The sequence below is a fragment of the Apteryx mantelli genome, chromosome 7 (assembly GCF_036417845.1).
Source record: "Apteryx mantelli isolate bAptMan1 chromosome 7, bAptMan1.hap1, whole genome shotgun sequence".
In the NCBI taxonomy this organism is placed as follows: Eukaryota; Metazoa; Chordata; class Aves; order Apterygiformes; family Apterygidae; genus Apteryx; species Apteryx mantelli.
Window position 1 is genome coordinate 7,740,660 of NC_089984.1, and position 13,584 is coordinate 7,754,243.

Sequence of the window (13,584 nt, forward strand, 5' to 3'; positions counted from 1 at the left end):
TGAAAAGGAAAGTTTCTGAAACAGCCACCAGTGGTTTACAGTTTGTTTGTTTGTTTTTCTTGTACTATATAGATTTATTTTAATCACAACTTAAACATTCGTTTTTCTTCCTCCACCATCTTTCCTCTGATCCTAGGCTTTTGTGCTGATATCAACAGCTCTTTTTAAGCTGTTTCAAAATTCTGATTTGTTATCATCTCTTATTTTTCCTATCTGAATGAAATGCAAAAGAAACCAAAGCATTAATCTTGTGTATACTTAAGCATGTGCTTAATATAAATATTTAATGCCTTCGTGGATCACTGCTATATTTGCTGAAGTTACTAAAGTTGTCAGTTGCTTTAAAAGTACCATTATCTTCAGTGATGTAATGAGTTTTTACACTGAAAGTTTGAGAAGTGAAACACTAAAATTCCAGTGTGTGAATTTACATTATGGTTAGAGTATATATTTTACATAATATTAAAATGTCGTTCATATGTATAATTTAGTGGCATATATGCAACATTGATCTTTTAAATTATAAAATGTAACATATCCATAAGCCCTGTCATGTTGGTGTTTGACATGTCGTTTTTTCTTTTAAAATTGATTATGAAAAACATGGTTATGTATTAAAAGATTTAGTGACATGAATATTCTTTTATTGACATCCTTTTTCCCTCTTTTTTCTTTTTATCCTTTATCCTTTATCCCAATTTTTGTTACTATTTTGCTGCCTTCATCCGTCTTTGATTTTTGTCTGCTGCATTCATGAAGTGACAAAGATCTGTTAACTCAAACTAGGACTATTGCAATGTCATTCATCAAATGTGCCAGCAATGAAGCTCAGCACCAGTATAAACTTGTCAAAGATATATCATTCTGAAAGCTCCTCCAGATCTGTTGTATTCAAAAAATTACGGATAAAATAAAACTTAAGAATTTTAAAATTACAGTTTAAAATATAAAGTGGTATTAGAAATCTTGCACTGTAACTGAGCGTAGCTGGGTTCTGTTGTTTTCTGAAGGAACATCATCTCCCATCTCACTTTACCCTCCTAAAAAAAAAAAAAAAAAAGTAATTGCACTTTTAAGCAAACAGACGCTAGTTTTCTAATAATAGTTGATTCCTTTTTAATTGTCAAAGTTTACTTTAAAAGGTTAGCTGTCGTTACTTTGAGTTCACATTGTTATGACCTTTGTTTCTAATCTAGTGATTTTTTCCTTTTCTATTGTACTAATAGATTTAAAAAGTAACCCTTCTGACCAGTATTTCCCTTATCCCCTGCTTATTTCTTTCACTTTTAGGCTATCTTTATCTTGGGATAAAGGGGGCTGGGTTTTTTGGTTGTACCTAGCACTGTTTTCATAAACAGTGTGGGATTTCTTTTTAAGCATTATGCCAGAACGATATATTAAAAAAAAAAAAAAAAGGGAGAGAGGGAGGGAGAAGGCTAAAAATATATGTTCCCTATCTACAGTGGAAGGATTACAGGGTTTTGGGATAAAACAGCTAAAGCACAATTCTGTTTTGCTAATGTGGAGCAAAATATTTTCACAGAGGTACGTAGTGTTTGGAGCCCGGACTTGGACAGGACTCCAGGCAGGAAGGGTTGTGCACTCTGGCAAATTTTGTAGCTAGAATTACTGCTTAGAACAGCTGCATCGGGGGAGCTACAGTGGAAGTTGTAGTCGTAGACAGGATTTGCATTTAGGGTGCAGATCCTGAGCTTGTCCAACTTGTTTGTCAGCCAAGTGTCTTGCCTGTCTGTGGATATGTCTACGTTGTAGTCCTAACCTGTGGCTTTGCCCAACCTGTTTTCCCTCCTTCCACCCCTCATTAGGCAGGCTTTACAAATGTTATTACTGCTTTGAGTTGCTGCTTGCATGCACTGCTGAAATAGGTGTACTTTATTTGGACATTTAATCTGCATGCAGGTAGGAGAATGTAGTTGCCCTTGCTGTGCTTCCCACTGTTTCCCCAAGTGCGGAGGGGAAGTTGATCAGGGAGTTTCAGCAGAAGGGTTTGCAAAGGTGGAGGCAAGACACAGCAGTACAGGAAGGGCTTCTGCTCCATGCTTATGTGTTACTTTATTCCTTGGTTTGGAATCAGAAAGAGCCTTTAACACAGGATGGCTTTTGGGGGGAATCGCCTATCCTCAAAGAAAGACCCAACACAGAAACACCCAGCAAAACAGCAGAGTAGGCCATAGCAGAGATGGGAGTGTTAACCACCTCATAGTCAGTCTATGCAAACAAGTATCTGCCTCAGTATCGTCTCAACAGCAAAACCTGCTGTGAACTCAGCACAACTCTGTATTTGTGTGAATTCCAGCTGTGCAGTTTGCCTTGGTGCTAGTCTAGAGGCTGATGCTGTAGCCTGGGTTGGCGAGCATGTTTCTCAGGTAACAAGGAAGATCCCTGTCCATGCTGGCTGTGGAAACTGCAGTGCAGCTTCTTTTGTAGTTTAGAGAGGGCTTTAACGTGCTTTGGTTTTCCTGTCTTGTGTAGCCTCCTTCAGCCTCTTTTGCCCTGTGAATTGACCCTGCTTTTTCCCAATATTCTCTTCCCTATACATCTGCTTTGGCCCTCTTTGCACTACAATTACAAATATGACTGGGAATATTGTTAAAACAACTGATATAGTTGAATGGGATAGTGCAAGCTTTATAATGTAGTTTAATTCCAGTCTTTTATCACTTGTTTACTGGCCATTTTTGGAAACTCCCACTGGTACAACGTCATCAGTAGAAGCACAGATGTAAGACAGACTGCCAACTCAGGTTTTCTTTTTTTTCAGCTGACATTGGGAGTTGTGAGTTACTCTCCATTCAGCTAGCCACTGGAAAGCGAGAACTCGAGCACTGAGAGCGAGTGTCTCGGACTTCTCCCACCTGAGTGGGCGCTTGCAACGTTTTTTTAAACAAGACGCTTCAAGTGGGGACACTGAGTAGTATTTTACAGGCTCTTTTCATCAAGACAGGTGTAGCTGTGGTAACGCAAGTTCCATTTTAGTACCCTTTCCTTTGTTACATTACATCTGTCTTTTTTGGACTGAAGGGATGGTCAAGCAGAGAGAAACCACAATGAATTAGTGGATTTCAAGGGCAGGAGAGTGCTAGCTGAAGCAGAAAAACAACCCTGAGAGTTCTGAAAGAAAAGATTAAATAAGAAAACCCTGCTTGATTAATGTTTTGTTTATTTTGTCTATAGTATGGAGCTATTTTAACCAGTGTAAGAATGCATTATTTTTAATACAGATTATTTAAATTTATTTAATAATGTGATGAGGTAGTTCTCTAAATGTAGTGGGACCCTTCAGGCTGTGTCTTGTTGTATTAGGATAGTTATGTTTTTGCTGTTTGATTGCAGTGCTCTGTATTCAGCCTTACGCCTGAATTATTTTGAGCTGTTTTTGCACAACACGCACTCTGCCCTGTCTTAATGGGTGCTTAGTACAAACCAAGTACTTCTACAGGCTTTATTTAAAACAAAACAAAAAAAGCTTCCCATAATAACACATGAACATATACTAAAAATAAAAAGCATTAAGGTATATGCTTCAATTCTCAAATATGTATCATCATGCTTTGGCATCTGTTATTCATGAGCATAAAATAAAAAAGTATCAAGATTTACAGTGATTACTCTCTTACTGTATGAAAAACAGGAGCTACTTCTCTAGGCATTGTATGGATTTCTCGTTTGAGTTTGTGAGTTCCCCCCAAACTTTGTTTTCATTTAGAAATGTTTCTATTTCCCCATTTTTGTTTTGTCTTCTTCACCCTCTACACCCTAGTTCTAGCCTCAGTTTTACCCAAAGTTGATTTGAATTACACCAGATTGCAGCAAGCAGAGAAGGCTCAAATGGAAGCTGAGAATGAGGATGAGAAACTTCAAGAGGAATATGTGAATAAATCTGAAAGACTGCAGAACGAATTCTCCCAGAAAGAGAAACAGCTGTAAGTGTATCTTTCCCCTTTTGAAAAATATACAGCTGTAAACATTCTGCAATGCAATATGTCTTGTTACAGGACCAGCCTGTACAAGCTGATCCTGTAGGTAAATGACTTTGAACAAAATGTAAATATTAAAGATGTTGATATTAGATACTGGCAATGTGGAAGAAAATATGCCATTCCAAGAAAGCTGCGCTATCTTTGGGCACTTATAAAATGGTGTATAGCTAGAAACCAGAGAACAGCAGCAGTATTTTTTTGGATGAAAGTACCAGCTTAACTTACTAGGAAATTATCATAAGAGGGGAAAAGTATGTAATATGGTAATAGTAATCCACACTTTTATCAAAATCCAGAAATACGTAACAATATAAACTTATAGAAATGGCAGAAGAATAGTATAACTGATCAGGCTTATGAATTAGGTAAAAATCCTCAGAAGTGGTTTAACTAACCACTATGCAGGAAATAAAAAAATAAAATAAAAATCCACTAGAATCATAAATATAAAAATGTGAAATAAAAGCCAACCTCTGCACTTTCTCCTGTTAAATCCTTAAGCAGGATTTTAACCCAGAGAGTGTCCATCCAGCTACCTGTTGTGAGGAAGCTGTCAGGAGTAAAAGCAGTTAACAGATATGGTGATTTAAATAAATATCTAAAGTAAAAAGCTCCCTGTAGGGGCAGGTGTTTTCTCTGTTTGGAAAGATAACAAGTGAAATATTTAAGACAGTGCAAATCTGTGGCACTGCAAGGATTGGAGCATTAAAATTAGTGGCTTCCAATCTGATGATTAGCCCACCCTGCCTCTCATAACTCTGAATGTTAATAAATTTGTTTAACTGCCATGACAAATGTTTACTTTACTACCACAGTCATCTTTACAGATTTTGGCAAAAGAACAGTTCAGACCCCAACTTCAGAATTCTGCAATTCTGAAACCTCAAGGTCATGTTCACTTCTGATCTTTTCCAACCAGATGCTGAGGTAGTGTCCCAAAATGTAAGTCTTTCCTTTAACAATGATTTTGGTTTTAAAACAGGAAAACTAAGTGTGGTTCTCCACCAAAACCCTTGCATGTCTACTCTCAGATTTTTTCCTCCTTCATTGCATTGGCAGGATTTAGATCTAGAAGCTTGAACAGTGTGCTCCCATCCTTGTTTTCTCTGTGATGTTCTAAAGACCGACTCTTCCAAGTGAAATTGCAGCTGGAGTGGATCTTCCATCAGAGTAGCCCTAGTTCCTTTAACTGGACTCAGATAGCTATAACTAATAGAATTTAGATCCCTCTTTATATTGAACCTCAGCTATATAGGAAGCTCACTAAAAACAATCCTCCCTACCAATTCTATTCAAATTTTCATAAGCCTTAGTCTAAAATAGAAGATTCACGCCTAAAGATAGAATACTAAATAACTTTTTTGAGCACAAAAGATGAATGTAATCATTCTCTGCATCACCAATAGCAAGGTGGTTTGTTTGCATTTATTTTGGAAACAAGCTATGTAAATTCAAAGGTGGGGGCTTTCTGTTACGCATGTTTGAAAAGATACTTTAGGATTTTGTGGTTTATCTACTCTTGGTCATATTACAAAGGTCAGCTCTTCAAAATGTGTAAAAGTCTTAATCTTTTTAAGTGCACTTTTTTTTCAAAGCACTTTCTAAATGGCAGTGTTGTGTTTTCTCTATTACACTCATGTCTAAAGTGTTATGATATTGCTGCCTTATTTCTTTTAAAAAAAAGTCAACTGATCAGTTGCTTATTATGCTAATAGTATATTGCACCCAGAAATAAACTCATTTTTAATTTTTAAAAAATGATACTATTGTGCACAATGATTGTTTTTTGTTTTGCAATTTTAGGCTTCAGCTGGAAACAGATTTGAAAATAGAAAAAGAGTGGCGGCAAACCTTAGAAGATGATCTTCAAAAGGAAAAAGAGACTATATCTCAGCTCAGAATAGAGACCCAAGAAATAATTAACCTTAAAAAAGTAAATTCTGCAGTAAAACTAAAACTTGAATAGTAATTTAGAAATTGACTGCAAAGCTAATTTGTGGACTTAGACATGATATTTTTAAAACTTTTTACAAGTAGGTAAGAAAGATTAATCTATTCTGACAAATAGATGAAGAAAATATATTTGGGAAAGAATTGTTTTCCTTTTTACTCCGCATCTAGTCTTCAGACCAGAACTCAGTCCCTTGAATAAGGAAAAATGAAATCCTTATTTTACATTCTCAGTTGAAGACTGTCATCTTATGGTGGGCCAGAAAGTGCTTCAGGTTCTCTCTAACTTGGTATACATGGCTATGTAATGTTGTTTTCTCTGCAATCAATCATTTTTACTCCCTTCCTGGAGAAGACTGAAGAAGCAAAAATGCTTTTTCTCTTAGGGTCTAAGAGAAATTAATCTTGGTTTGCTGCTGTTATAATTAGATTTGGGAATCTTAATAGAAGATAGTGTGATGGACCAATTAATCTTTCTTTCTCAGTAAGGTCAGCTTTGGTTAGGAATAGTTTTCTAGGCAGTAGGCATATACAATGTTGTTCCTTTTTGTGAATGTTTTTTTTCTTTTAAGGAGTTCCTTAAACTTCAGGAGAAGAACAAGCAGCTGAAAAGGATATGTCAAGACCAAGAAGCAGCTCTCCAAGAACTGGCATCCAAGCTTAGCGAGTAATTTCATTTTTCATGATGATTATATTTGTCATATAAAACTGAATTAAGAAAAATTATAGGATGGCAGTCATGTGAATTACACTGCACAAGACAATATTACCTGGCCAGTAATCTAAAAGAAGAAAAAATATGTCTAGTTAGGTCAGATCTATTTACATGCATTTCTGTCTTTGGCTGGTGGGCTAGCTGTGAAGTCATGTGCAATTATAGGTCTCTGAACAGAAAATCCTAGTTAAAAAGGCCCTGGGAGCATTAGGAGATACTTTGCATGTCTCATGAAGATCCTTCAAAGAGATAAGGAACACACAGAAATAGTTGGCTCAAGTCTTGGTGGGCTTTCCTAAAGAACTCAAGTAGAAGATAACGGCTCTGGCTTCAGCAGGATTACGCTTCTCTCTTTTTATGAGGATTGCCTGCTCATGGGTTCCTGTCTTTTAGTGATGAAGATTCTCTATATGACAATCTCATACCATTGTTTGCTGCGAAGTCTTGAGACTCTGTAAGAGATTATTTTATCAAAAACTCTTCAGACTACAGTGAGCAATAAGCTCTGAGCACAGCTCTATTGTTACCTCCGCCAGTGGTATTGAAGTTTCATTTAATGGTCTTCTAAATAGTTTTGCTGTGATCAGTGTAGGCTTTCCATGCTCTGTAGAATAGCTTAGTCTGTATACCATAGCCCCATCGGTTCTGATGGCTGCAGGGAGCCTGGTTTCTCCATGAAGCCATATTATGGTCTTGTGCGAGCCCAGAAATTTCAGTTCCTGTTTTGTACCAGTGCTGTGTGCTAGCTTTAGGTATATGCAGAGAGTTGTGCTGGTGCAAGCTTCTGTCATGGACTTTTACAACCCCAAGCACTTTTACAGCCATTCAGAAAGGATTATGAGCTCTTTAGAGATAACTTGTTGTCTTTGTATAGTGCTTAGTACAGTGCAGAGTAATATTGATTGTATCTCCTGGATGCTGCTTTAATCTAAAACACTAGCTAAAAGTTCATAATACTTTGCTTATAAGTTTATAAATAGCTCATGGTTTTAAAGTTGTTGGCTATAATTGACAATATAGAAGTTTGAAATAGCATACTCTTATTTTTTTAGATCAAAGCTGAAAATAGAAGATATAAAAGAAGCAAACAAAGCATTGCAGGTTAGTAGGATTTGGAGGAAGAAGAAACTTTTGTTCTCTTTATCATATGTATATTTCTAGCATATCTAATTATCTCTTTATGTTATTGTGTTAGACTTTATCTGATACGCATATTTACTGTTGATTTTCCTCCAGGGACAGGTTTGGTTGAAGGACAAAGAAGCTACACACTGCAAGTTATGTGAAAAGGAATTTTCACTTTCCAAAAGGAAGGTAACTCTCCAAAAAGATTTCTTTCAACTTGTTTACATGTATTATGAGAAAAATGTTAATTGTCTTAGAGATGCAGCACAGAATGTCAACCTTGAGATGAATGCATAGATATTTTTGAGATGTCTTTCTAGTTCTTTGATTTGTTTGAGGTTGACTTTGAACACAGTTGGGTCCTAATCTTAAAAGAAACGCTGCCTTTTGGTGCAGCACCACGGAAGAACATACTTAAAATTTTTTCAACCTACTTTGTGGAATCATCATCTCAAACACTTGTCAGCTCTGGCACTGTTACCATTTGCCATATGTGAAAGTCTCTCCATTCAATTTTTTTATACAGTAGATGAAAAAAGTATGAATTTATTACAGTTTTTAAATAAACTGTGATGTTAATTTCTGTGCTTAATTAATGCATGCAAGAATCTTTATTTTACCTACTTTTTATGTTAAATCTCAGTAGCTGCTTGACAGAATCATCCATTCTCTACTAAATATCATTGTTTATATGGTATTTTTATTTGACAAGGTATGTTAGTCCTTCTTAAACAAGGGATTGAAAACAGTCTGCAAAGCTCATATATGGTCTGTCTAGGATTGCATTATAGATTGGTATTTAGATTCTTTTGAAAAACAGTACCACACTCAGTGCAAAAAATGGAAGGAATTGGATTTCAGTTTGCTCTGTATATTATAGTCTAGCAGAATCTGATTATCAAGCATATTTCCAATGTGAATTTTAAAATTTTTCTTGATATATTTTTTTCTTCCTTCCCTTCTCTCCATTATTTAGCATCATTGTAGAAACTGTGGTGAGATCTTCTGTAATGCCTGCTCTGACAATGAACTGCCTCTGCCCTCCTCACCAAAGCCTGTTCGCGTCTGTGATTCCTGCCACGCGATACTTATACAGAGGTGCTCTTTTAATGTGCCATAAAATCCTTTTACAAAATATTTATCAACTTTGCTATTTAGCTAATTCTGTTTAAAAAAAAAAAAAAAAAAGTAAAGCTGTATACAGAGCTGTTTCTGGAATTTCACATAAGCAGTCTAAAGTTGCATTTTCAAGGTACCATAAAGGAGTTAGACATCTGCTTCCTGTTGAAACAAATTGAGAAAATGAGACTCAAACACCCTTTTGGCTCCTGCAAGGGTACCATCCTGAATTACTTCTCTTTGTTACACCCAGGAGATTGCTTAGGAAACACATTTGATCTAATCCAAATATGGGGAATATTTCGTATTGATGCTTTTCTTCAGCAAATTCTTTGGTCAAATTTAGGTGACACTGAGGAAATGTTGGAAGGCAGTCTGTTCCTTTTCCTCCAAAACTTGCAGTCAGTAGGACTGTATTTTGATGTAAAAGGTACACAGCAAATTATTAATGTAGATAACATATATGGAAACTGAAAGTAATGTAATATTAAGTATATTTACACAGCTCTTGCTATTAGCAACTCATTTTGAAATGGCCGGTTTTGTTTGGTTATGTTTCTTAAAAAGGCAATATTAGCTTATACCAGCAATTTCCAGTGAGGTCAGTGGGAATTACATATGAAATCAAGGGTAGCGTTTAAGCCTTGGGTATTCTTAAATGTATATTACCTTAGTGGAACAAATCAAAAAAAGCTGCAAAAATGCAATACCATTAATTTCAGAGTAGTGTTTTTCTTTTAATTTATGTAATTAAAAATTTCAGAATTCTGAGAGAACTGGAATATCTTTGGTATATTGAAAAATTAGTATCTTTAGGAGGATTGAGTTATTACTTTGAAAGATGAGATGTATCAAATTTTGTTAGCTTGCAGTTATTATGAGAAGGAAAAACATTCCTTAATTTCCTTTTCATTGTTCAGCAGGAGAAATCTAAAAAATCTAAAACATTTTAGCTTTGTAGTATATCTTTTAACATTCCGCTTCATGGTTTATGTTATTTACTGATATCATTATTTCCAAGATTTCAAAAAGGGATATATCAGTTGTCTTGAAAGAAAGAATCAAACAGAAGCCTACATTGATTTTTGATATGCAGTCTCTGGAGAAAAAAAAAAAAAAAGGACAAATTTTGAGTTATGTTGGCTTTCAGGTTCTTAGAATGTAATTGTTCTGTATGCGTTTCCCTCAGGCTTTTCCCAAGAGAGTAAGAAGTTAGATATGAAACTGTGGTCTTACATGTGGGACTTAGGCAGACTTCTTTCTTAGATCTGGTCCTACATATTTGTATGTATTCTTTTTGCAGTGAAAGTGGTCTCAATATCTTGTGTGCAATTTTATAATTGTAAAACCCTCTGTAACTTTTTTGAATTTAATAGTAAAATTTTTATTCTGATTTTAACTGGGAATAGGTAGAGTTTTACAACAGTGACAAAAAATATACCAACTAACTCCTTTCTTCCCCTTCTCCCCACCACCTCATCAGTGTGGGAGCTTAATCGAGAGGTAAGATCTGAACAGTGTTGCTGTTAAATTCACAATATCTTTTTTCCAAACCAGGAGTTTTAACTTCACTGTCCGGATTAGTATAGTCGCACTGATACTGAAGTATTAAACAGTAGCTGTTACTGGAATGTGGTGTTTATTAAGAGAAGCAGTCTGAATTTGTGGATGTAGCTACATTCACCAGAGTAAGATGTCCCTTAAAATACAAACAGAAAATACCCTTTTCTTGCTATAAAGTGATTCTTTGCATCAACATCAAGCCAGTTTCTACTGAGCTACAGCCCTTTTGATTTCAGTCCACTCATGCAGTGAGTCCATAAACCTTAGGGCAGGTATAAAGGCTGTGCCTCATCGCCTCTGGTTTAAGGAGGAGGTCAGAGCACCTTATGTCTCTCCCTGTCTGAACAACCTCTCTAGGAAGAGACAGAAACTCGAGAGCGACAGCAGGGTTTCTGCCATCTGCATCATCAGAGACTGGCTGTGTCACAGAGAAGTAACAACAGCCTTGGCACTTAGGGACCTTCCGTTAATTTTGTGTGACGCTGTTTCCCCAGATTGTGTGCCATGTAATTGGCACAGCTGAGAAGCTGGCTCTGAATTCATGAGGGTAAACTTGAAGTGAAATCTTCCAAGCAGAAATATGTACTTACTATTTGATTTGATTACTGTTTTGAATGCCAGACACTGATAAACTGTTCATATTTAAATGATATACAGTACCAAAGATCAAAAATGCATGCATTAAAAATGCACATGGCAGTGTTAATTCAATAAGTGACTTCAGAAGCCCTTTTGGAGGAAGGGAGGGCAATTTATGAAGGAGATTCACTGTTAATATGTATTTGATGAGTGTCTTAGGCATTATGATCTTGAAGAAGATGATAGTCAAACTGCTTTTACAGGGTAGTCTGCAACAAGTCAGACCTAATTCTGCTGCAGAGTTTGCTTGTGATACACTATTGTGAAGCAAAACTGTGGTAGCTGGTTTTAAATTTAAAAAGGAATATCTATAACTTAAGTAATGCAATTAATGCAAGCTGTTCAGTAAGCTATTCCTAATTATATTTGTTTCTGCTTCCCCTCATTTTCAAGATTTGATACATCAGAGGTTATTGCACCAACAACTTTGTTTTCTGTAGTTACAGGTGGGGGGAGATTTTGTCAGATAGGTAAGAAACAAGTATCAATAGATGGAAGGTGTATTTTTCTGAATTACTTTGTAAAAATTATAAATGTGACATATCCAGGTTTCCATTAAGAGAGAGATGTCCATCAGAAAGCTTTTGCCTCACGTCTGTAACTTCAAGTGTCTTTGTATTATTTCCATGTAAATTGTGGTTTTTTTAGCTTGTACGTGCAGTCACGGTATGCTGAAAGTACGGTTCTAGAAGCTGACTGATTTTGCTGCCAAGAGACACTAGGATTGAATACTAGGGACCACAGAGCCTTTCTCTGCTGCTTGTGTTGGACAGGAAGGTTCTTCCTTCTTTTGTCACCATCTTTCTCAAACTTACAGAGTTCATTCCTAAACTTCATTTTATTTATTTATTTTTTTTTTTCCAGAGAGCTTTTGAGTAGGTGTAGCTAGTTCTGACACATCTCACCATTCTTTTTACACTGATGTTTCACGGTAACTTCTGCTGGAACGTACATCCTTATTCTTCCAGTAGGTAAATAAAGATGCATCCTTTAATAAACCGTATTTAGTATTGACTTCACTGTCACTTCATTGCACTAGAATGAATCTTCCTTCTTTTTATGTTTATGTGATTGGGTCCAACAATGGAATCTCCCTGCCTGAATCTGTACTGGTTAGCAGGAAGCAGAATTATCTACCCAAATAGTTCCTTCATCCATGGATTTGGAAATCCTTACTAACAGGAGCAAGGTGGCATTGAAACAGATCTTTTAACTAGGCTATATAAATCATTCTTGCACTTTGTTTAGCTTAGCTGTATCATTTGAGGATAGTTATTTAGCTAATATTATAAAAGCTATACCAACTATTCTTTTAACACATCAAATGTATTTGCTTATGTAGCTTTTGTAAAGGAAAATGTTTTTAAAATTACTTAATATAACTTTTTGTATAATACAAAGCAAATATTTGTAAATCTGTAAATAGTTTTTGAAAAAAATAAATATAATTGATCTGCAACTTAACTATGGGAATAATGTCACTTTATTTAAATTTGTAATTCAGAATGTATTGAGTATTTTATTGTGACTTGTTCAAGTTGCCTAGAAAGTCTTTGCATATGTTGGGGAAGGGGGAGCTAATTGCCAATTACATAGCAAACTAAATGTTTCTCACTTGCCTCCTGAAAGTATTCTGAGAGTGTTTTCAGGTGGGCTTTATGTGGGGTAGGTGTGATGGAAGCAGGGTTTGATGTAGGATAGAGATGATGCTCATCTGTACTGCTTTAATAAGTAACTTTTAAAAAATGTTGCAGTGAACAAAAATAATTTAAAATGAGCAATCTTTTAAAATAAGAACATAGTACAGTCATTACCAATGCTGACATTTCTGTAACATATAGATGCAATAAATTAAATTGGCATTACTTTAATCTTTTCCTCCTCCTTGCCCCCAGATCTGTGTGGGAAAATGTTGCTGAAGTATTGTGTAATGTATTCAGATTGCTTTTATATACTCTGTGTAAGTAAAATTTCTGCCCTGAACTAAATGGTGAATACTGTATAATGTTCTTTTTAGTCTTATTTCCATCAGCATCAAACTATGTAGGTAGCCTGGTTTTAGCAGGTTTTTGGACCAAACTGTCATTAATCCATTAATTAAGTATTTTTGTTTTTCTACAAAAGCCTCTTCATTTGACATTGATTATTGTCTCGTGATTCTAAATCTTCTTTCTCACACGGAGTAAATGAAGATTTGTGGGGTACCTAACCCATTCCTCAAAAGAAACTGTGTAACTGTGTTCCCATAGCATCAGAGCTGCCTGTACAGGCATACCTTGCTTTATTGCGCCTCGCTTTATTGTGCTTCGCAGATACTGCGTTTCTCACAAATAGAAGGTTGTGGCAGCCCTGCGTCGAGCAAGTCTATCAGCCCCGGTTTTCCAACAGCATGTGCTCACTTCGTGTCTCTGTGTCACATTTTGGTAATTCTCGCAATATTTCAAACTTTTTCATTATTATTATATCTGTTAT

At 35.8% G+C, this 13,584-nt stretch overlaps 1 protein-coding gene across 7 annotated transcripts in view; it reads left to right on the plus strand.

The window, feature by feature from the left end:
* Positions 1-13,584, plus strand: part of RUFY2 (RUN and FYVE domain containing 2) — a 32,970-nt gene that overhangs the window by 14,827 nt on the left and 4,559 nt on the right. For 5 of the 7 annotated variants that reach the window (XM_067299751.1, XM_067299755.1, XM_067299752.1 and 2 more), the window contains 7 exons: positions 3,825-3,944; positions 5,805-5,934; positions 6,524-6,618; positions 7,719-7,767; positions 7,903-7,980; positions 8,768-8,889; positions 13,425-13,535. In XM_067299751.1, the coding sequence (XP_067155852.1) occupies positions 3,825-3,944; positions 5,805-5,934; positions 6,524-6,618; positions 7,719-7,767; positions 7,903-7,980; positions 8,768-8,889; positions 13,425-13,446 (616 nt within the window). In that variant the 3' untranslated portion in view covers positions 13,447-13,535. Of the gene's footprint in view, positions 1-3,824; positions 3,945-5,804; positions 5,935-6,523; positions 6,619-7,718; positions 7,768-7,902; positions 7,981-8,767; positions 8,912-10,393; positions 13,177-13,424; positions 13,536-13,584 lie in introns of those variants that run through there. The other 2 variants (XM_067299753.1, XM_067299750.1) reach the window with 2 other exon arrangements.